Source organism: Etheostoma cragini, chromosome 5 (assembly GCF_013103735.1).
Source record: "Etheostoma cragini isolate CJK2018 chromosome 5, CSU_Ecrag_1.0, whole genome shotgun sequence".
Taxonomy (NCBI): Eukaryota; Metazoa; Chordata; class Actinopteri; order Perciformes; family Percidae; genus Etheostoma; species Etheostoma cragini.
In genome coordinates this window covers 9754186-9775826 of record NC_048411.1, presented here as the reverse complement: position 1 = coordinate 9775826, position 21641 = coordinate 9754186, and the positions used below count along the sequence as shown (strand labels likewise).

The window sequence follows — 21641 nt, the reverse complement described above, 5'->3', positions numbered from 1 at the left end:
AGAATGGATTTTTACCCATTATCAATATTCTAGAGACTAATATTCTAAGGTCCGACCAGAAAAGATCAGCATGGCTATGATCTAAAGCATACCTCAAACTCAACCATGAAGTACCTCCAGGAAAGCTGAATAAAGGTTTTTGGAATGACCACTACAGTCCCCAGACCTCAAACAAACCATGTTTTTTAGTCACAAGTTTGTTGTTTAGTTCAATGGTACAACGCTGTATTATCTCTTTCTAGGCTTTTTTTTACTAAAAGTGCTTGGCAATGTTCAGGCGGCACTTGGCCAAAATAATCATATGAGAATGCATTAGACAACTGTTAAATGTTCTCTGCAGTGTGCCTTTGGTGAGCTTGCTTAGTGTAGCAGAAAAGAATATTCCATTGTTTCCCTTTCCCTGCCAACCTGAAGACATAAACTATCCCCATGCATTTATTGTAAAAACAAATGTGGTTAATAAATATGTGAAAGAAAAAAAATAAATGAAAAAACACATTGAGGCTCATTCATAGAGCAGGATGGACAGAGAGAACATTAAAGAGAGAAAGATCATTCTTACAGACAGTAATTATGCCAATAATAAAGTAACTAGAAATTAAACAGATAAAAGCATCAGTGTGTTTTATGGTTATCACTCCAGACTAGACATACAGTATGTGTGGTAATGACAATACATTTAAACCGGGGCATACAGTCTAGGGAGAAGCCCACGGAGAGTCCATGAGAGCATCGGAACTAAATATTTCCGCAATGTTTTGATGGATAGGAAATACTCCAGTATGTGGCAAGTGAATTCACATGAAGTAACATGTATCTACGAACAGATTTGTCTTGGTACAGCTACTAGAAGACTTTCAGACACGTTGCTGACGTCACATCGATGTGGTCATGCTCAGCTGGAGGCTGCGCAGTAACGCTCAGCCATCACCGGAAAAGTGTGTCCAATAGACTTCACTGGTCTCCGGAGAAATTAGCGGCGTCGCTGAGTCCGTTCATTTTACTGTCTATGTATGGACTAAAGAGACGGTGATTCTGCAAAACGGTCTTGGAAATTTGCACTTAGATAAAGAAAATGACACATATAATATAAAATGAGGTTAACTGTTCACACGTAACTTGAGCTATTTAAATGATCTGCATACATTGTTCTGCTTTAATTTACATTTACCAGTATGTCTCCACAAGGAACCTTATCCAATCCTGCCACAATCAGTCCCAAAACGTCCCAGTTAGATAGTAAATAGCGTAACATAAACATATACAGTATATATATATATAAACATGTATTTTTTTATCAACTTTTGTTTTAATTTAAAGAGAAAATACATACAGGTATATTCATGTCACAAAAAAGAGCATACAATATAGATTCACATACAAACTCATACAAATGCAAATATACAGATACGTACGATTAATAACTAAGATAAAATAATAAATATTGGAGAAATTTTTTTTTTATAAATAACTGAAACCCCAAGTATAGCCCAACCACCCCCTGGATCCAGATCTCCAAATCTCATTTACATTTTACACCTGAAGCCCACGGAGGATAGTTAAAGTGGATGCCAAGCCTCCATTACAAACTCCTTTGCCCTGTGGACTGCAGCCGTTGACAGCTCCAAATAATAAATATCCAAATATGTTAAAAACCCATGCTCGGAAAGAGAGGCAATGTGGAGGTTTCCAACGTGTGCCGAGTAGTATTTTTTGCTGCCGTTAGTCCAGCCAGCAATAATCATCTCTTATCCAGTGTCAAACCCAGCCTTAACAAATCATTCAAAACAAGTGTGACAGGCGGACATGGCAGTCTAATCCTAAATAATCCAGAGAGGTTAAAGGCATGCATCTTCCAAAAATTCAGCCACTCGGGTACACTCTCAAAACATGTGAAAATAATTGCCAATCACTTTGGACAAACAGAAAGTACACATAGGATTGTCAATAACCTTCATCAAATGACGCTTTCTAGGAGTTAAACATACCCTGATCAGGGTTTCAAGATGCTAAACCCACACTGATCCACACTTTATCCCAGTCAAAGGTAGCTTCCAGATCTGAAATGGCAAAAAAACAGTAGAGTCTCAATAAAACCCCCTTGTACAACCAGCAGAGTGAAATCATTTTAGAAATGGATATGGTGTGAGAGGGGCCTGTGAAGAGGCACCACTGCTTTTTAAAGTCGATCTCAGCTGGAAATGAAAGAAAAAGGAAGTGTGTTGAATACCATGCTTACAGAGTGTGCAAACGTGAATGTTTTTTTTCACAATCAGGAACTCAAAAAGGACAACCGCCAAATCAACAATCTTTCATTGTTAAATATTGGAGAGTGTGGGTCCCAAAAAGAAGAGCAACCAGCCAATTCCTCCACCCTCCTCCATGTCATTAGCAAATATGAAATCATAGGAACAAATCTCAAACGGGAGTACTGGGGTGAGATTTTAGAAGGCCGAATGTTAATACAAGAGTATGGAGCTATTATTCGCTCCTCCAAAGCTCGCCAACACACTTGAGCATCAGATTGAAACCAAGATAGGAGAGGTCTAAGTGTGAAGGCCCACTCATAGAACTTGAAGTTCGGGAGAGACAGGCCGCCTTTCTCGCTGCATAGTGATGAGCTAAATGTGAGATCATATGCCGTGCCACAGTTTTATTATTGCAACGTTTTATTTCTTTACAATTATTCCCCAAAAGAACAAAGCAAGCCTGCCTTGTTGGAAAACACAAAGTTTACTTTGCCATTGTCATTTTCAGCGTGTAGCTTTCCAGCTCAAAGTTTTCTAGAGTTTTACAAGGCAAGGGAATATTCCGGCGATAAACCGGTAAATCCAGACTACAAGATTAGTAATGCTGTTTATGCCGAATCCCTACCCTGCCTAAATTATACAAGTAAAAGTAGTAACATCAAACAACTTGTGTCTCTCTTTTTGAGGCAGGAGTGAAAATAAGTCTTCCTCAACATTTGTTGTGTTCTGGGTTCAGAATGATGAAGACAGTTGGAGAACTAGATACAAAATGGGATTCCTTGGCAACTACCGTGTTTTGTTTTTTCTCAAATGATGTACAGATTTTTAGGCATTCTGTAATCTCAAATAAATAGAAAAAAGTAAATCTCCCCAGACACATTAGCTTTGGGCTGAGCACTGAATGTGTACAACGTCTGGCTCTGCAACTAGTTGAGCAACTACCATTCCTCAGTCTGTGTCTCTCAACAATATGACAGTGCTGCTGCTCTTTTTCTAACTTGCCTTTCTGCACTCCTCCGTTGTTTCTATATCATTTCTCTCTCTCACACATCGCTCTCCTTCTGCTCCTGAAAGACCGATTTCACAGACAGACATTCAAACACAATTGAATACCACACACACACACACACACACACACACACACACCACTGTCAGTTGTCGGATATCCACAGATTGCAAAACTTACCCACCACAGCCATTTTGTTTTTATAGAAATTCATTAAATCAGTGCCCAATAAAAAAAAACGTCAGTGCATTTTAGTTGTTTACCTTTATTTTGATTTTCATTTAATTAAATTGACATTGCAATTAATAAATGGCCATTGTAATAACAACTCAAATATGCAATTTTTTCCAAAAGTCTAAAGAGTAAAGAAAGAGGAAAATTACTTACAAAAACGATTTGCAGCGTCAATATTAGGCAATGACTATGTGTGGATGTGATTGTTTTTGTTAATTGCTTTGTGTAAGTAGCCTAGTTATAAATGAAAATTGAATAATTAATTTCCCTTTCCAAACAGCAATTTACTCCAACACCTCATGAGAAGCAACTAGAAAAAGTTTTACAGTACATAGTGGATATACAAACTTTTACCAAAATCTGATCTAACTCTCTATTCAGTTCCGCCCGAGGAATGTTCCAGTAAGACAACATTTCCAATCAAAGTTTTAACCTCAAAGTCAATTACTTTCTGTCACACAAACAACCTCTCAACAATGTGCCACTCATTAAAGCAATCAGTGGTTTGACAAACACAATAATTCAAATTAATTTTTAAGGAATGAGGCCCTAAAAAAAGATATTTGTTATTCTCTGTCAGTACACAGTACTGGGGATGTAGGCTTTTTTTTCATTTCAGTTTTAATGAGTCTTTGCTATCCTTATGGGATGCAATTACAATGCTTGTCACTAATTTACGCGCGTTTGTCTGTGTGTATAAGCGCCCATGTGTGTCTAGCGGTTTGACTCTCAGTGGTGGTCCCTTTTTGTTTCCATCGCACTGTCTGTGTCACTCAGTAGCACAGTGCTAAAAACTGTTATTGTTGTCATTATGTTGAAGCAGTTTGCATCTCTTATTGTTGTTCACAGTTAATGTTATCTAAGAAACAAGCATCCGTTAACTGAAAACGCAAATCTGTTAACAGTGATGCTTTTGAAAGGGGGATTATTTACTGTTCAATAGAAGTTAATAACTCAAACTAATATTCAATATCTTTTTTTTTCTTCATTTCTGGCATACTCGTTCCACTGTTAGTATCCAGTAAATGCGTAACTGCCATTAACAGCTTCTCTTTGTTTGAAACGTGCTTCTAAAGTGTCCTTAAATCCCAAATAGTTCTTCTTCTGCCTTACATTGTTCAAGGAAAATGATTAGGTTTTAATTAATACCTTTTGAAATAAAAACTAAATCAGAAAGAGACAGTGTTTTTTATTAGTGGTTCTAATCAAGCAAGCAAAGTCTGAATAATGAAACTTTTCACGAGGGTTTTGAGGTACAGTAGCAGTGCCATTATGGACATTTTAGTGTATGAATCATGTGTGTGTTGTGTATTGATCATTTGAGGTATGTTGAAGTGTATGAATGAAACATTTATCAATGAAATGGTTGCAGCATGTCAAACTAGATATATGGACCTCCTATGTGACCGCCTTGTTTGTTTTTACAAAGATACAGGATATGATCAAAAGCATTTTTTTCACTTTACACACTTTTCAACATGCACACATGCAATATTTTGTTTTACACATTAACACAAAATTACATACATTCATATTTTTTGCTTGAGTACTGAGTACTGTACTGTAACCCAATTTATCACTGACATAAACACTGATAATTGCACGTTGCTGACTGTATGAATTGCTTGTACTGTAAATCTAATCTGTTATTTAATGAGAGATAACAAACAAAAATCTTCAATTGTATATTACATACTTAACCTCTGTTTTTCTTCTAATTCTTCTTCTAATCTTTTTCTCGGTCTCGCTCCAACACAAACACACTCACGCAATGCAATTAACATTTTCCCTAAATCATGCACATGCAGTCAAGGCACACACACATGACAGCCACTAAAAATCCCATAGATATGTACAGGTACATTTGTGAACACTAATGCATATTCCCCTCATCGTTTTGCATGCTTTAGAAGCAGACACCCACTCACAAACTATTTCACGAAGACATACACTGCTTGTTTAAATAAATTAAGAAAATGATCACAGAAAAGATATACAATGTTTTTTAGAACAATGTTTTTCAGATTAACAAAAACACATTAGCTGATCTCAAACCATTCAAATTGACAGCTATTGTACACAACACTGAAGTAATTGTGTTCCCGCCAATATCCTGCAATGACAATCTGTCTTATTCTTACACAGACACACACACAATAGTGAAACACCCTTAACACCCCTCATTTGACTCTAAAGCGCAGGTTCAGTTCTCTATTGTGGGTGTGCATGACATGTGTCATTGAACCACTCAGTGCTCTTCCAGCAGACTGGCAGAAAAGAAAGGAAGAAAGCGGACTTGGGTAAAGGCTAACCAGACTCCATGTGTGCAAGCCTTTCAACCAGCCAACTGCTAACATTGGTTTACATTGCCATCATTGAAGCCACTTTAATAAAAATGGATATTAATCAAATACAATTAGAAGTCAAGGACCCAAAAAAACACAGAGCATGTCTGTTTATTAATGTTTTCATGCTGCGTGATTGGCTATAAACATTTGTTCATTTAATTATAGAACTACGGACTGACAGCACAGGGGCTTAACTGAGGACTTTGTACAGATGCTGGCCTTAAAATACATCAGTCCATTGCTCCTCTCTTCTCTCTAGGTCTTCACAGGGGGCTTACCATCTGTCATATGGCGCACACATGCAAAGTCACACACCTTGTGCACACTGTACAGTATAGGAACACACCCACATAAAAGAAAGAACTGGGAGCAAGTAGGCAGTGGTACAACATTCACATGACAGAACTTTGCAAATGCACACCCACTCCCTCTGAGCTCATTTATTCCTGTTACAGCAACATAAAAGTTGGCAAGCATTCTGTCAGGGGAGAGAGAGAGAGAGAGTAAAATACAGAGGGGGAAAGAGACAGAGAAAGGGATATATTTTTTCAATTTTGTTTTCTGGGACATCGGGCCTGCGTGCAGTGTGTGTTTATGCTGTGTATCAGTCTCTGTGTGTTTAGTTTGTATTACTCCAGATATCCAGTTCAACTGCAGTTTAGAAAGGCATTGTGGTGCACTGAAGAAGAAAGGACTTCACAGTAAAACACACAGAAACACATTCATTTAAACAAAGGCACATGTAGTTGTATGGAAACACAGATATGGCCAGACAATTCAGAGCAGTTGTCCATTTCTGCTGATGATTTGGGTGCAGCGGCATTGCTGGCGGTTTGCCAGAGCCAGGGCAATTTAGTTCACATCAATATGCTTTTTTTGGCATGAATGTCATATCGACAGTCTTGCAAGAGTGTCCAAGTACAATTGGAATGCTTTAGAGAAAACATGAATCTCTTTCTCTCGCTTCTGTATCTGTCATTACTGAGATGCTTCTGCTCTTTAATTTCTTCTTTTACTCCCAGCTGTCTCTTTCTCAGTGTCTGCTCCCTTCTCCCTTCTTCTCTGTCTCTTTGTATCTCGATTTGTGTGCATCTCTCCCTCTGCCTCAACCTAATATGTGTCAATCTGTATTATCGCTCTCTCTTTTCTCTATTTTTCTCACACACACACACACACTCCACTGTCAGTTTTCTTTCCTTTCCCTCCCCTCTCTCCTTACATCTGGCTCTTCTGTAAAATAAGAGGTGAGTGTAGCCTTTAGCTAGGCACAAGCACTTCAAAGCCCTTTCATTTTACCCTCTGTCTTTTCATCGCAAGCAGGTAGAGTAAGGTTATAACCCCAAATAACCTGTTCACCGTATGGTCCTTGTCTCTGTCTGATCTCTCCTAGATGCCAGTTGGGGAGGCTTTTATCTAAAGGTACCACTGAGAACAATTGTTACATACAGTGGGAGTATACAATATGGCTCCAACTGTACTCACGCTGTACTATCTGTACCACAGAGAATGGAGATAGAAGCCTAAAGATTTTACCACCAATATCATAAAAGAATCTCCCAGCTCAAGTCTTCCTAATAATTAACTATATATTTCAATGTATTGTATGGTTCAGCAAATCTGTACAGAAGGTCACTAGGTCTACTAAAGGTCATCATTACTGAACTTTTTTAAACAGACTCAGTGCTACTTAGAAACAGTTGATGTTGCTGATTTTACAGACTCATGTGTGTGTGTGTGTGTGTGTGCGTGTGTGTTTTTAACCAACTTTGGTTAACAAGCTTTGGTCATGAAAAAAGTTTTGCTTTTGCTAGAAATAAACAGACCTGCCTCTATTCTTCAGTGTCATCATCTGGTAGATAAATCTCAAACTAAAAAACCCTACGGGGTGTATTTCATGCGGAGTCGTTGCGGGGGGGATGCGAGGGCTTGTGCAAACTCAACTTGCGAGTCCCTATTCAGACAGCTATTTAGGCTAGTCAAATCCTGTGTGTATGTGTGTGTGGATGTGTGTGTGCGTTCGTGTGCCTTGCTGTGTGTGCATGTGTTGTGGACGTACGCCCTCTGGCCATGTTGCTGAAATATGTGCCAAAATAGATAAGAATAGGATGAAAGGCATTGCCACAGAGATAGTTATATTTGTATTTTGGTGTTTAGAGAGATAACTGACTATTTATCTGTCAGAATAATAGGCCTTCTGACCTATGGCATGCCACTTTATATTCTTTCTGTAGCTTTATATAGGGTCCAACTTACAATGCTGGATAAAGTCCCGCAAACTCAGCAATAAAGTCTTAGTAATTCAGTGTTTGCAAAATCGATCACTCTCTCATGTAGCTGATATTGCTTCTCCCATCTCCTTGAAAAAATATATAATTTGATTTTTGGACAAGGCAATTTTATTTTACAGCAAAATGAGTCAAGAACGGCATAAAAAATATTGAATGTAAAATAAAAAGGAAAAAAAAAAACTGTGCCCTGTGCAGTCGGACAGTTGGCACAACCCATGCATTAGTTCTGATTTTATGATTAGGACTAAGACTAATTTGTGGAAATGCCACATTTACGTGTACATTAGCATGTATGTATTCAGCTGATGTAGTCAAAAAGGCTCTCAGTAAATGCATTATTATATTAACATTAAATGTATAGGACAGGAAAAGCCAGGTTGATTGTGCCTTTTCATGTGACCATAAAGTAATCATGTAGGAATGAAATCCTGGGAAAAGACATAGACTAGCTAATTAGAGTGAGTAGATGGAAGAGTTCAAATATTTGGACAAGGGTGTTGCAAAATCATCCTCAAAACAGTTTTCACGTTGTTGGGGAAGACGGCGACTGGCTGCTATTTTGAATGAGTTTGGAAGGTCACTGCACCATTGGAGAGCCAGGAGAGGGGATAGATGGTACCGTGTGGAGCCCCGACCAGCCAGGCAAAAGAAAAAGAGAGCAAAGAGGTCTGTAGTGGCAGAACACAAGACACTGGCTGGCATGTATTTCTGGATAGTTGCCCGGAGGGAAGGGGCTACAGATCCTTTCACAGTCTGGTGTGCCAGCACCAGGATTTGGAATTTGATACAAGCACCCATGGGCAGCTGGATGCATACATTATCTGTGTCCGTCCATGTTTGTACATTATATCCCAACTAACTCACCTCATTGCTTATGAATTCCTTATGCGTGTGTGTGTGTGTGTGAGTGTGTCTGGTTGTGCTTTTCCAAACTTGCATGTCCACTAGTTCATTTATCCATATCAGGTGTTCGGATAGTGAAGCACAATATTGTTCATTGCCAATAAAATATGGGAAATTGAAAAATGTTTCCTTAATAAGCTCAAAGCTAAATATCTGACTAGTTTATGTCCATAATACTCATGACAGACTCAGGTGAATCTGCATAAAGCAATTAAATGTTATGTAAGGAAAACAAAACATCAAATAGCTGGGGGCTTAGTTTCCTATATAGGCATGAAACAGACAGTGTGTTGTTTAATCTCATTAAGATGACCACTATGATCTCTTCCTTCTCAATGCAATAACATTTTCGGTATAAATGATTTAATTAATTCATTTGAGTTAATCACTCTAACCTTCCATTTCATGCATGTGAACTGCTTTCTATTGTTTCTCACTCTGTCAGTGAGGGAGCGTGCACTCTCTTTCTCATAGAAGTAACTCTGATAGAGTAATATATAATTATGGAGTTCCCCACAGTCTCTCCATAATTCTTTATTCTTTCCCTCCATCCTTTCATTGCCTTTGCCCATCTCCCTGTCCTGACACTGATTTGCATTCGTTGGCGTCTGTCTCCACAGGCTCTTGTATCCTTCTTCCATTTTCCAGGGATTTTGAAGCACCACAATACATCTATTAAGGAATCTCTTTGTCCCTCTCTTCAGTCTCCATTTCCACATTCCTTCTGAACTACACATAACCTAACTTACTCTCCATAAACTCCAAAAGTCAATTTTCTTCTTTTCTTCATTTCATTCCTTGCCATTTCTCACTCGATCCATTCATTCCTTCACCCTTTCTGCTAAATCTTGGTATAGCTGCAGCTAATTAAGTTGTTTCATCACTCAACATGGGGCTATCTCAGACATGCACGATAGCAGGGGGGGGGGCATCTTTAAATGGGAAATGGTGTACTCTTCTTTATACTATTTTAAATAAATGTCACCATGGGGTTATATTTAAATCACCAGTTCTCTGTGTGAGGGTGGGACACCACACAGACACACTCAGAATCGGTGCATGTGATTCCCCATTACTACTACACTCCTTCATTAAGTTAGTCTGTTAGAAGGTAACACACTTGCCCCAGCCCATCTTGTCAGGCCAATCACTGCAATGTTTAGAGTGACAAATTGGAGTTCCAACACCCTCAAATGTGTTGTCAAAATTTGATCAGATATTACTGTATGTGGGTTGGAGAGATAAATAGTACAATGGTCACATTCTAAATATCATGATGAAGGACAATCAGCGAGCCAGTCTGTGTGGGAAGTGTCAACAGCTGAGAAACAGCAAAATTTTACTCATCACATTTGATTATGAAGATAAATAACATCAGCTTTCTGCCACATAATATCTCCTTCTAATAACGATGATATGTATGCACAGGCATGAAAGCACATTGACGAACAGAAATGTTTGCACCCACAAACACCTGTGTACAACTGACTATTGAGACACCGAGTGGTAAAATAGCACATCTGCCGTGTACACAGGCAATGAAAACAGAAATGCACCGAGCCATTAGCAGTGAAAAACAACCAATCCATTTTCTTAATACGATTAAAGCATTGACAAATGGGTCATTACCCTAGCTGACAAAGACAATATGAAAAAGATAGCGAGAGAGAGAGAGAGACTGGGGATAATTAATTCCTATATACATAGAGGATAACATGCTGTTATGTCTGTTTCTGGAAAGTGGCTTTCAGTGGTTTACATTAGAATATGGTACAAGGCCAGACATCCCACTAAAGCTGGAGAAAAGAGAGTGTGGGAGGAGGGAAAGAGAAGGCCGTAGACCTGTCCTGGTGTAGTTTTAGCAGAAACAGCCACAGGGCTGTAAACAAAGAGCTGTGAATTTTCCCAGAGGACACCTCTATCGCCTCAACATTACAACAGATAGACCGTGGACGCAAAGATATATACAGGGAACGTGGATGGACGGAGGAATAGCCAGGGGAGAGAAGAAACAAAGAAATAGGAAAGAGGATAAACTGTTGCACTGTGAGCCAGAGAGCTGTAGAGCCTTCACACCAACTTTGATCCTAAAGTGCACTTCATTTTCTCATCTGTTCCTTTTTTTTGTTTGATAAAAACCGTTGACCCATGAACAATTATCTTAATTCATTTCACAGCTGCACGAGCCACTGATCATTTTGAAATAGCAAGGAGGATAGACAAAACACGTGAGATAGTGTCATCAAAGATGAAAACGGCAACTTTTTATATTTTATATTAGTTTTGACTGAAATGAGGAGAATTAAATGTGGAACAGACACTTAAACTATGGAATAAAACAAAGAGGAGCAATAGAGATGGATTATATGGAAGAGAGGCAGGGCATATAAAGAGGTACTTGCCAATCACACATTGTCATGAACACTTTGCTAAGATATTTAAACAATATTGTTTTCTTCCCAATACACCACAGGGATTTATGTTGATGCTCTTTTTACATTTAGATCTTGTATTTGCTGTGAATTATACATGTAAAGTTAGATTTGGATTACTGCTTAGATGTATAATGCAGTTTTAAAACAAAATTTAAAGAAAGAAAGTGTGGATGGGTAGAAGGGGAGGTGCAGAATATTAGGAGAGAATGAAGTAGAGGTAAAGGTGCACATTATGCAGTTTAATTGGATTTGGCAAACAATTGAGTTGATGGATGGATAAAGGATTAGATGGATGGAGGGAAGGGAGGAAGGAGAAACATGAACTAGCCCACAATGATCTACTCAATAAAGGATTTAGTTGAGAATGGATTGGTGGCGTAAGGTGAATGAAGGAGAAATCAGGTAGCAGTGGAGAAGGAGAGCAGGGTGTTGAGAGGAGCCATTTGTCTGTCGTGCACAACAGCACTCGGAGCTAAAAAACAGGGAAATTACACCATTGACTAATGTTGAATGGAAGGGGGGGAGTGGTGGAGGGAAGGATTGCTAGAAAGATGGTGGTGTAAAAGAAGGTGTTATTAATAATAGGAGGAGAACAAAGCAAGTAGGAAGTGTGGCAAAGCAAAAGTTTATAAAGAAAGAGAGAATAAAGAGAGACAGGGAAAGAGAGAGATTGGATTTGACAAGAGGGAGAAAGTGGTATTCTTCTGGGGAGTGCGATAATGGTTAGGTGCAGTAACTGGATAAATATTGTGGTAAAGAGTCCGAAATTGAGGGGCAGTTGAAGGGAATGAGGAGATGAGGGACAGATAGAGTTACAGAGAAGACCAAAAAATAAATAAATAGGCTGGATGAAAGAGAGGATGTATACATCTCCAGGGCATAAAGGCTGGAACTAGCTAGGAAAAGATGATGTTAAATGTGACAAGATGAAGGGACCAAAGGGGGTCCATTAAATGTTAATGGAGATAGGTTAGAGGGTGGGGAGATGTACCGAGGACCAGAATGAGAACGGATTGTGTTTGTGAAAAATCATTGGTCTGGTATTTTAAGCAAGTGCCAGGAGTCAGAGAACATTACTAGAGAAACAAAGTCAAAAAGGGCATGCTACTGTATCTTTTGCTCATTCTACCTTCCTGAACACATAGATTCAAGTGCTAATTCCATCAAGGGTTTGTATATCAGCAAGCCAACAATCCACACAGGCGCACACAGGGGCGTCCACAAAGCAGAGCATATTTTCAGCTCGTCAGTGAGTAAGCATCCCTCTCTGCCACTCAGTGCTTAGCCGTGTATGGCACAGTGCGTGGCAGCTGTTTGGAGCTGTGGATGTGGAACAATACATGACACAATACACAGGCACAAGTAGGTCATACATACACACACACACACAGTCCTAGACATGGAGATACACTCTTGGCTGTGACCATGTTGTGGGCCTTGGCCTTGCTCTCTCTCTCTGTCTCTCTCTCTCTCTCTCTCTCTCTCTCTCTGTCTCTCTCTCTGTCAATGGATTTCTGATGAAACTAAACACTTCATTATGATTATGTACTTATCTTCCAGCCAGCAGATACTGAATGTCTTTTCATTCAGCTTATTGAACTTTACATAATGGAATACTTCTCTCACAAATTAAGCTCTCCCTGTTCCCGTCAGTTAAGCCATAACCTGAAAAAGCTGATGCAAATGGTAAATAGCCCTTTGCTGGACATATTCTTGATGCAGGGTGACAATACAGGATAAACCATAACACTTTCCAAATGTTTCAGTCTTCATAAACATTTTTTTCTCTCCCATTTTACCGGGATATTTTTCCCTATATATAATAAGTTGTACAAGACCATTGTAGGCAATGTTGCAGATCAACAAGCAGGACCCCTGTATGACAATATTGTATTAACAGGATTGCTGCCCTAGGCATATTAAACCCCCCATTCATAAGCTACACAGAGTTCTCATCTCTTTTTCTGTTTTGTAAAAGTTTCTATACCATTTTCATAAAATGTAATGTACCTAAAATTGCATCGATAGTAATGTAAGATTATGTATACAGTGATGACGATGTTTTCAACTTTTTTTTGCATTGCAGTTATACAGTAGGTTAGTTAGCTGCCACAGTGGCTTCCCCCAAAGCCATAATCAACACTAGTGGTTTTGCTTCATTAAATAATTCCACACTGGTGACATAATGAGGCAGGCAGCTGCTGTAGCAACTGCTCTTATGAGATTTCTACTTATGGTACATCACACCCAGACAAAGTGTTACTACTACCTCCTTTCCACCAACATGGAACAAGTTCCGTTCCAGGTCACACCTCCAATTTGGAAGAATTTGGAGCATTCCAATTTAAAATCTAGTAGTTCAGACGATGAAAAGCTGGTGGTTTTCCATCTAGACCTAAACACTAGCAGGTGAGCAAACCCTTACAACATCAGTGGGCGTGTCATTTTTTACAGGTTGGAGAGAAGGGTTGGGGAGAGAAGGGTTGTGACAAATTGTATTAGTTTGTTTACGATGGCTACAGGATAGTGGGCATAACTGGAGTTGCATGTGAAAAACTCAAACTACAGTCTGCACAGCAGCAGTTCATGTGGACCAAACTCTAGTTTGTTTTTCATTACTAGGACACAGTTTTCAAATCTCTACACACGTATCCCATGGCTTTAACTACAACTTGCACAAGTTGCAGTTAAAGCAACAGAATGAATCAACTCTACACTGTACTGCTCGAGAGAAATAATAAAAAAGCATAGAGCATAGATACCTACGTGTCCAGGTAAGACGTATGAGCTTACATAAACAGCTATAAAAAAAACTGAAAAAACACTACCTTTACTGCAGTAGGACTGTGGACGTAATACGTGTTTAGAAAGTTATGGAGGTGGAAGCAGTACTTGCATTTGTATTTAGTGAGGATGCAGGTGCATGGCAAGCGAGGAAGTCCATTGTGTTTTGTTATTATGTACAGTACCTTTAGTTTTAACTTTTGTTTTCCAGTCATTACATAAACTACTGCAGACAAGATAAAATGATATATCTATTGAAGCAAATTGCTGATTTACATTCTGTCTTATTTACTAAAAAAAACTGGCATGTTACAAAATTAAAATGTTAATTTGAAAGAATTCTGCTCTTATTGATTGCTGTGATGTGAAGTCACTTAAATTATACAAACTGTAAAGCAGAAAAGTTTGTAATTTCTGTATTGGTGATTGACGCCGTAGTGTTTTTTACTGTCAGTGTGTTCTGACTGACAGTGTGTGTTATCTCAGTGATTATGATTATGATTGTTCATAGTGGTTGGCTGCACTGAGCCTGTTTTGGGACGTGTGTGAAGACTTGTGTTGCTGGGAATGAGTTTTGCGGCTGATGTGAACTGTTTAGCTCAGGTGACTGTTGGTAGTGCAGACAACTGTAATGCTTGTTTTTTGGATATGTGTACTAGCAGAACCAAAGCAACCAGGCCATTTTGCTACCACTGTTTATTTCTGTTGTGCATTGCAAAACACACTCCATTGATGACACTTCTCGGATTACAATGGTTTTGCTCCAAACTAGTTAAAATGCAGGCTGAATCCTTACTCCAAGGTTCCAAATGTTTTGGGATATCTATGTCAATTTGTACTTGGTTTTAATGTCTTCTTTTGCTTGAGACACCCGATTAAATTTTTTTCGGCTGGTACCGCCCAAGTGGTAGTTAAAAACATATTAAATTACAGATTATGTATTATATGTCTATTTAAAACTGTGTTGCAGCTACAGGCATGCGCACTCTTTTATTGGTTTTCTTCAGTTAATGATATCCTTGCTTCCTGGCCCTCTCTCTGTCTTCTCTTTTCCATCCCCAGTCACTGGGCCACAGAAACTAGACGACTGGGTGCCAGTGTGATAAAGTGTGTGTGTTTGTGTGTGTGTGTGTGTGTGTGTGTGTGTGTGTGTGTGTGTGTGTGTGTGTGTGTGTGTGTGTGTGTGTGTGTGTGTGTGTGTTTGTGTGTGTGGTGGGAGGAGACATGCTTGGAGAGACGCAGCTAGAGAGAAGAATTGGTCACACCTGAGTGCAGGTGAAGTGCTTGCAGTCCATTTTTTCTGACAGACCGACAAGCTGGAGAGAGAGCTCAATAACATGCTCTGTTGCAGACAACACATGTACAATGCACGCTGACATACAGAACATGCATCAAACATGTCAGTAAACGTAAACAAGACCAGGGTGAGGTGGTATTTAAATATTGTTTGAACATATAAAAAATGTAGAGAAGCAGTTGAGTCATCTCATTTTACAAGTTGTTGAGCTCTCAGTAGAGTCATGTGCAAAGTCTGGTGAGAAGATACAATACCGTTCAGGTACGATGACCAGCCAGCCAAATGAATTAATAACTAAACATAGAGCAGATCATTAATTATTAACATATTAAACCAATGAGTCCCACAGTAACCCTTGTGGCTGACAGCCTAAACCTGTGGATGTGTTTGCTACATGTGTGTTCGTATGACTTATGACATGTATGTCTCTCAACAACAACAACAACAAAAACACAGCAGGAATGCTCGACAGGCCGTACCTGCTGTAGTGAGATTTATCCCGGAAGGATTTATTGTGAGTCAGTAAACTGCTCATGTACAGCAGGGGTTTAGATATGTAAGTGTGCCGGTATGTGGGCTGGAGATGACGGTGGTGGTGTTTGAGTGTTTTTTAGTGGGCGTTTATGGTTCAGGATGTTAGCCGAAAAACTCTGAATGGCGACATTTTGTATTTGTTTGCTCACCTCCTACACACCTCTCTTTCTCTTGCCCATGTATGTTTTGTAGTCCAACTTCAGTCACCGTAGGTTGTTCTTAGAACTGTTTGCAAGTGTTAAAAACTCTATAAGGAAAACAATATCCGTCTGTACAGCTTAACATTGAACTCACACTCACTAGGCCAAGACTTACTTTCAAATTATTTATATACTTTTAAACCTTTTATAATGTAAGCAAAGTGTGTTTCTCTTGGGTACTGTCAAACTCTTCAAAGTGATTACAGACTTTTTGCCGCTCCAGCACCTCTAGCTTGACTCTCATTTAATGTTTGCCCACTTCAGAGTGATGTAACATTGGGCTGGGTTAATGCAACTGGCCCTTTAAGTCATTAGCGAAAAGCATTAATGAGCCTTATGCTTAGAACCCCCTGCAGATTTAACAGTGTGTGATGTAGAGGGGATGAGGGCACTAATTCTCCAAAGTGCCCTAATAAGTAGAGGATTAGCAAAGCCTTCCATTAGCCAAAGCCTTGATGATGCTAAGCTAATGCGCTATAGCTGGACTAGAGCAATGCGGCTAAAGTGTTAGTTAGCATGACTGCTATAATAAGGATGTGGAATCTGAATAATATAGCTTATAATACATGACTGGCCTATCTAGCTCAAATATTCATAGAAATGCAGACTCACTAATATTAATCCACAGGTGTGCCTTCCCACACACACACCCCAGGCATACTTCTGCTCAAACGTGTAGTTGATAGTAGATAGAAGATGATTCCCGGGCTCATTGGTTTGAAGGATAATGACCATGACTAAGCAATATGCTGAGACTTAGTGAAGTTTAATCATATATTGTTATGCTTTAATGAATTCCTCACAATGTGGACTTTCACAATGGGCAGTGAGATTGAAACGGCTTCAGCTTTGACTCATTAATCATCTACATCAATGCATGAGGAAATGGTTGCCTGAAATAACCCTTTAGCTATTGCTAAAATGAAAATAAATCGTTACTAACAATGCATTGCCAATTAATTTCCGAATGGGGTTTGTGTTCATATATTCATCTATATATAACGAAATTAGATCCATGTCACTTAACTGCTTAAGACTTGTGTGACAACTGAAAAAAGTTTTCCTTATAAAATGTGGCTTATTTAGTGGACCAACTCCAGAGTTCAAGATAATTAAAGTATCTTTAACAGAGGAATTAATTTAGTTTAAGGGTGACTTGTACATCTTAAAAGTGATGAATCCAAATTAAATCAGTAATGCTTGAATAATGTAATTAAAACACAAAAGCAATTATGCAGACGCTATGCTGTGCATCATTAACATGCAAATAAACACACACGTGCTTTGATTTGTTTGATGACAATGCATCCTCACAAAGAACTTTGAAATCCAACTCATGTCATATAGCTCTTATAATCTCTCAAACATGCACACATGCAATGTTTTATTCTGCTTTTCTCAGCACTAGGAATCTCTCTTCTAAAGCTTTTCTTTCTTGAAAACTTTATTTTCTCTTTTTTTCTTTGGCTTTTATTTTTGCAGTGTTGACAGATTATTGTGTGGCTTTATACAGGCTGACTTTGTGTTCTTTAGATTGTGCTTTTTTGCTATTGTACATTGTCATTGCACCAATTGTGTATATCTGTGTGTTTGTGTTCACTGTACTGTCTTTAAGCCTTTTCCCTCTACGTTTTGTTTTACCCAGTGTCTCTGTGACAGGGTTTTAGCTAGAAGTGGAATAAACTTCTAAGTCTGGTGCTTAGCACACAGTGATGTGTGACAAAATATGAGTGGCCATGTGGGTAAAAGTGTTGAAGAGCCAACTGAAGGAGAAAAAGAAATGTGCTAAAATCAAAATAGGGCTGGAGTGAGGATAGAAAAGAAGAAGGGGGCTGTTTGTGTTTCAATGATGGATAACAAAAGATGGGGGGGAGGCTGTTGGTGTGTGGAATAGAAAAGGTGTATAAGAGGGATGTTAGAAAGAAGGCGGAAGAGGAAGGCAGATGACTCCAAATTGAGGACATTGTACAAGTCAGTGGCGCTATAAGGCAACTAAAATAAAAATCACTGCAAGACTGCAGACTGAAGCTTTGAAATGATTGGGGCTGAAAGGTAAGCACTCAGAGGGGCTGTTTTGGACAAGAGGGGAGATAAGAGGCCAGTGGGTTGAGAGGGTAGGAGGTAGAGGTGTTTTTGACAGCACTAGAGGTCTAGCAAGTATGAAATGTGAAAGGGAGGTGAACTAAGCACAGATAGGGTCTTAGAGCTGAGAAACATTTAAACACTAGATCACAAACAACTGTTGGATTCTGGATAGTCGCTCTGGCACAAAGGGCATCTTTTACAACATGGTTTTATAATACCACTATGAATTCCCATTTTATAGACTCATGGTCCAACAATGTTTGACAATAGATTGCTTTATAGTGTGTTATTGTTCATGAAGTAGCCTGGAGGTCAATCAATAATGTGGACATTGACAAAGCTTTGCTACAATCCAGGCTGAAGACCTAACTTTTCAGTAGCTAAATATATATATATATATATATATATATATATATATATATATATATATATATATATATATATATATATATATATATATATATATATATATATATATATATATATATACCCTTCTGTAACGGTGGATAAACACAAGCAAAATCATCAGCCGTGATCTGAATCTAATTCAGTTATTATCACAAGTGTTTGTTGATGCTCTATCAGCCTATATCCTATCACATAAGTCTTATGGGTTTATCAGTCAAAATAGCAGACAAGAATTGATAGACACTTAAGTTTTATTTGAAGGTGACACAACCCCTCTTCTTTACTACTTTTATCATGACTGGTCCATGTCTCCATCCATTGATAGAATGACTCACAGTCCTCTATGTGACAGCTCCAAATAAGTCTGTTCAGGCTCTTGGAGTCTTGTCTTGGAGACTGTAGTGCAGTGATAAAGTTTCTTTTGTGTTATAGATCTTTTTATCAGGTTATTGTATGCTAGCCCATAATATCTTCCTACTCTGCTGCTATATACCTTTACCTATGTATGTTTACTTCCTTATCCAGTTTCCTCCCTCTCTGTCTTCATGTCTGTTTGTTTCTATTTACCACAATGCTGGTTAAGTATGACTTTTACATATTTGGTCCTTAAAATAACTATGCAATGCATGTGGAAACATGCAGGAACCACTTGCTAAAAATTGCCTTTTTATTTGGTGCTGTAGTGTGGTGACCTGTAGAATAACAATACTTTGCCTTTTTGCACTCTTACCACAAAAGAATTAATATGATCAACACTACTGCCCACAGTTGTAGCAGATTTTTTTTTACCATAGGTGATTCTTTGCCAAAAACCTAATTTCCTTTGTATACTTGGAAAAATCACATGTTTCTCTTTTATTTTTGCTCTTTTTCCCTCCGCTGCCTCCCTCCTTCCCTCCATCCAGCCTGTGAGCTGATGAACCGTGGTATCCTGGCTCTGGTCAGTTCAATCGGCTGCATGTCCGCGGGCAGCCTTCAGACTCTGGCCGATGCCATGCACATCCCCCACCTCTTCATCCAGCGCTCCCCAGCGGGATCACCTCGCTCGGCCTGCCCACCAACTGGTCGCATCCCTGGAACAGATGACTATACACTAATGGTCCGCCCACCCGTCTATCTCAATGAGGTCATCATGCAAGTGGTGTCTGAGTACAGCTGGCAGAAGTTCATCATTTTCTATGATTCTGACTTTGGTAAGAAAATAATCTAGGCAATCATAAATGCCAATATCTTATTAATACTAACATCTTAATACAATATTATATCTATCTACTGTTGATGCATGGAGCAGCCATGTTGGATTTTTATTATTCCATGCTAAAAATCCAACATGGCTGCTCCATGCAGCAACAGTTGTAAAAGCTGTAGTGACATAAGCACTGTGTTATTTGTGTCTCACTAAATAAGTTGTACACACAGTGCTGTCTTTATATCTGTGGACAAAGTTGTTGCAATGCGTTGTTATAAACTGGTATTGCTAATAGTTTTGAAATCCAAGGTTAGGGTGCGTTTTTCTGACTTTGACCTTGGAAATACCAAGGTACGAGGTCAAATAAAACGCACTATGAACTAGACCAGAGAAAATAGAGTTGGGGTCCCCTTGAGTACATTAGCGCTATCATGAATGCCGATGTTCTTATCATGTTTTTTTTTTGTCAATATCTTGCTAATCTCCATAATCCATTTATGAGTTATGATACGCAGCAGCAGTTCATCCATTCTTTTCCACCAGAGACCGTACATTGGCAAGGATAATGCTGCGTAGTTATAGCCAGTAAGGACATAGCTTTAGCCTAGCCCGTAGCCCTCCGCCTTCCTCCGTCTTTGTTCACAGTCTCGACACGGCCTGCGAGCACTTCCTGTCGACCGAGCTAGTTTGATAGCCTCCATCAGTGTTGTAATACTCATATTTACTCTGTCTTGCTTCGGTCTCAGACAAACAGGACTCAAGGGGTTTATATCACTTAACTGCCTGTGCATTGTCTGTATTGATTTGCATACATTAACGTTAGCAGAACTGCTCCCTCACCTAGGTGTGAGAGAGAGTGACAGCAGAGACTGCTTTTATGAAAACATACATATAGACTGCTTTGCCTAGCCGGCCATAAGAACCCCGCACTTTACTTTGAGCATGTTTATTTTGAGTTTGAAAACACAGTTGCAGATCAAATATCATTTTTTTACAAAGTCAATGCAAGTTCAACATGAATAAATGTTCCCTTTTGTCTTTTTGTCTTTGCACGCTGACAGTATTGCAGTCAGTTGATAAAATGTTTTTAAAATATAAAATCTTCATGACACTTCACTCTGCTTTCATGCCACACCACAAAACCGCACCGTGGACCCTGGAGTAGAGTTGTATTAATCTTTTATATGTTTATATTCATCCTTATATATTAACTTGTACTATGTCTTCTTTAGTTTTTTACTAGTGATTTTCAGTATGATAAAACTTTAGTTAGCCTTTTTGGAGGGAGGCTGAGACCCAAGATATTGAGTGACAATGACTGCTTCCGCAATTGCTGAGCATCCTACAACACAAAACTTGAAACTAGATCCTGAAATTAGCATCCTTATGTACTGAATCGAGAATATATGTTCAAGAATCATTTTGTATCAAGATGGATTTTGAAACAGATCGGGAGTGTTATGTGCTTCCCGCCAGATGGCATGGCATCATGGCAGTTCATGAAATGGTGACGTTATTTAATCTATTTATTCATGTACACAAAATTTTATTGTTGTGGTGAGCACAAATTTGAAACTAATGTATTTCAATGGGAAACATATTTCGTGTTAACAGCGCAATCCCGGTAGCAAGTAGTATTGAAAAGCCAAAAATCCGGATAAGGAGGGTTGGGGGGGGGGGG

At 38.9% G+C, this 21641-nt stretch overlaps 1 protein-coding gene across 3 annotated transcripts in view; it reads left to right on the top strand.

Annotated features, from left to right (window-relative positions):
* grid2 (glutamate receptor, ionotropic, delta 2) overlaps positions 1 to 21641 on the top strand; it is a 468031-nt gene that overhangs the window by 232520 nt on the left and 213870 nt on the right. For all 3 annotated transcript variants that reach the window (XR_004656592.1, XM_034871281.1, XM_034871282.1), the window contains exon 3: positions 19677 to 19964. Coding sequence is in view for 2 of the 3 variants with exons in the window: in XM_034871281.1 (XP_034727172.1) it covers positions 19677 to 19964 (288 nt within the window). In the remaining variant the exon portion in view is untranslated. The remainder of the gene's footprint in view (positions 1 to 19676; positions 19965 to 21641) is intronic.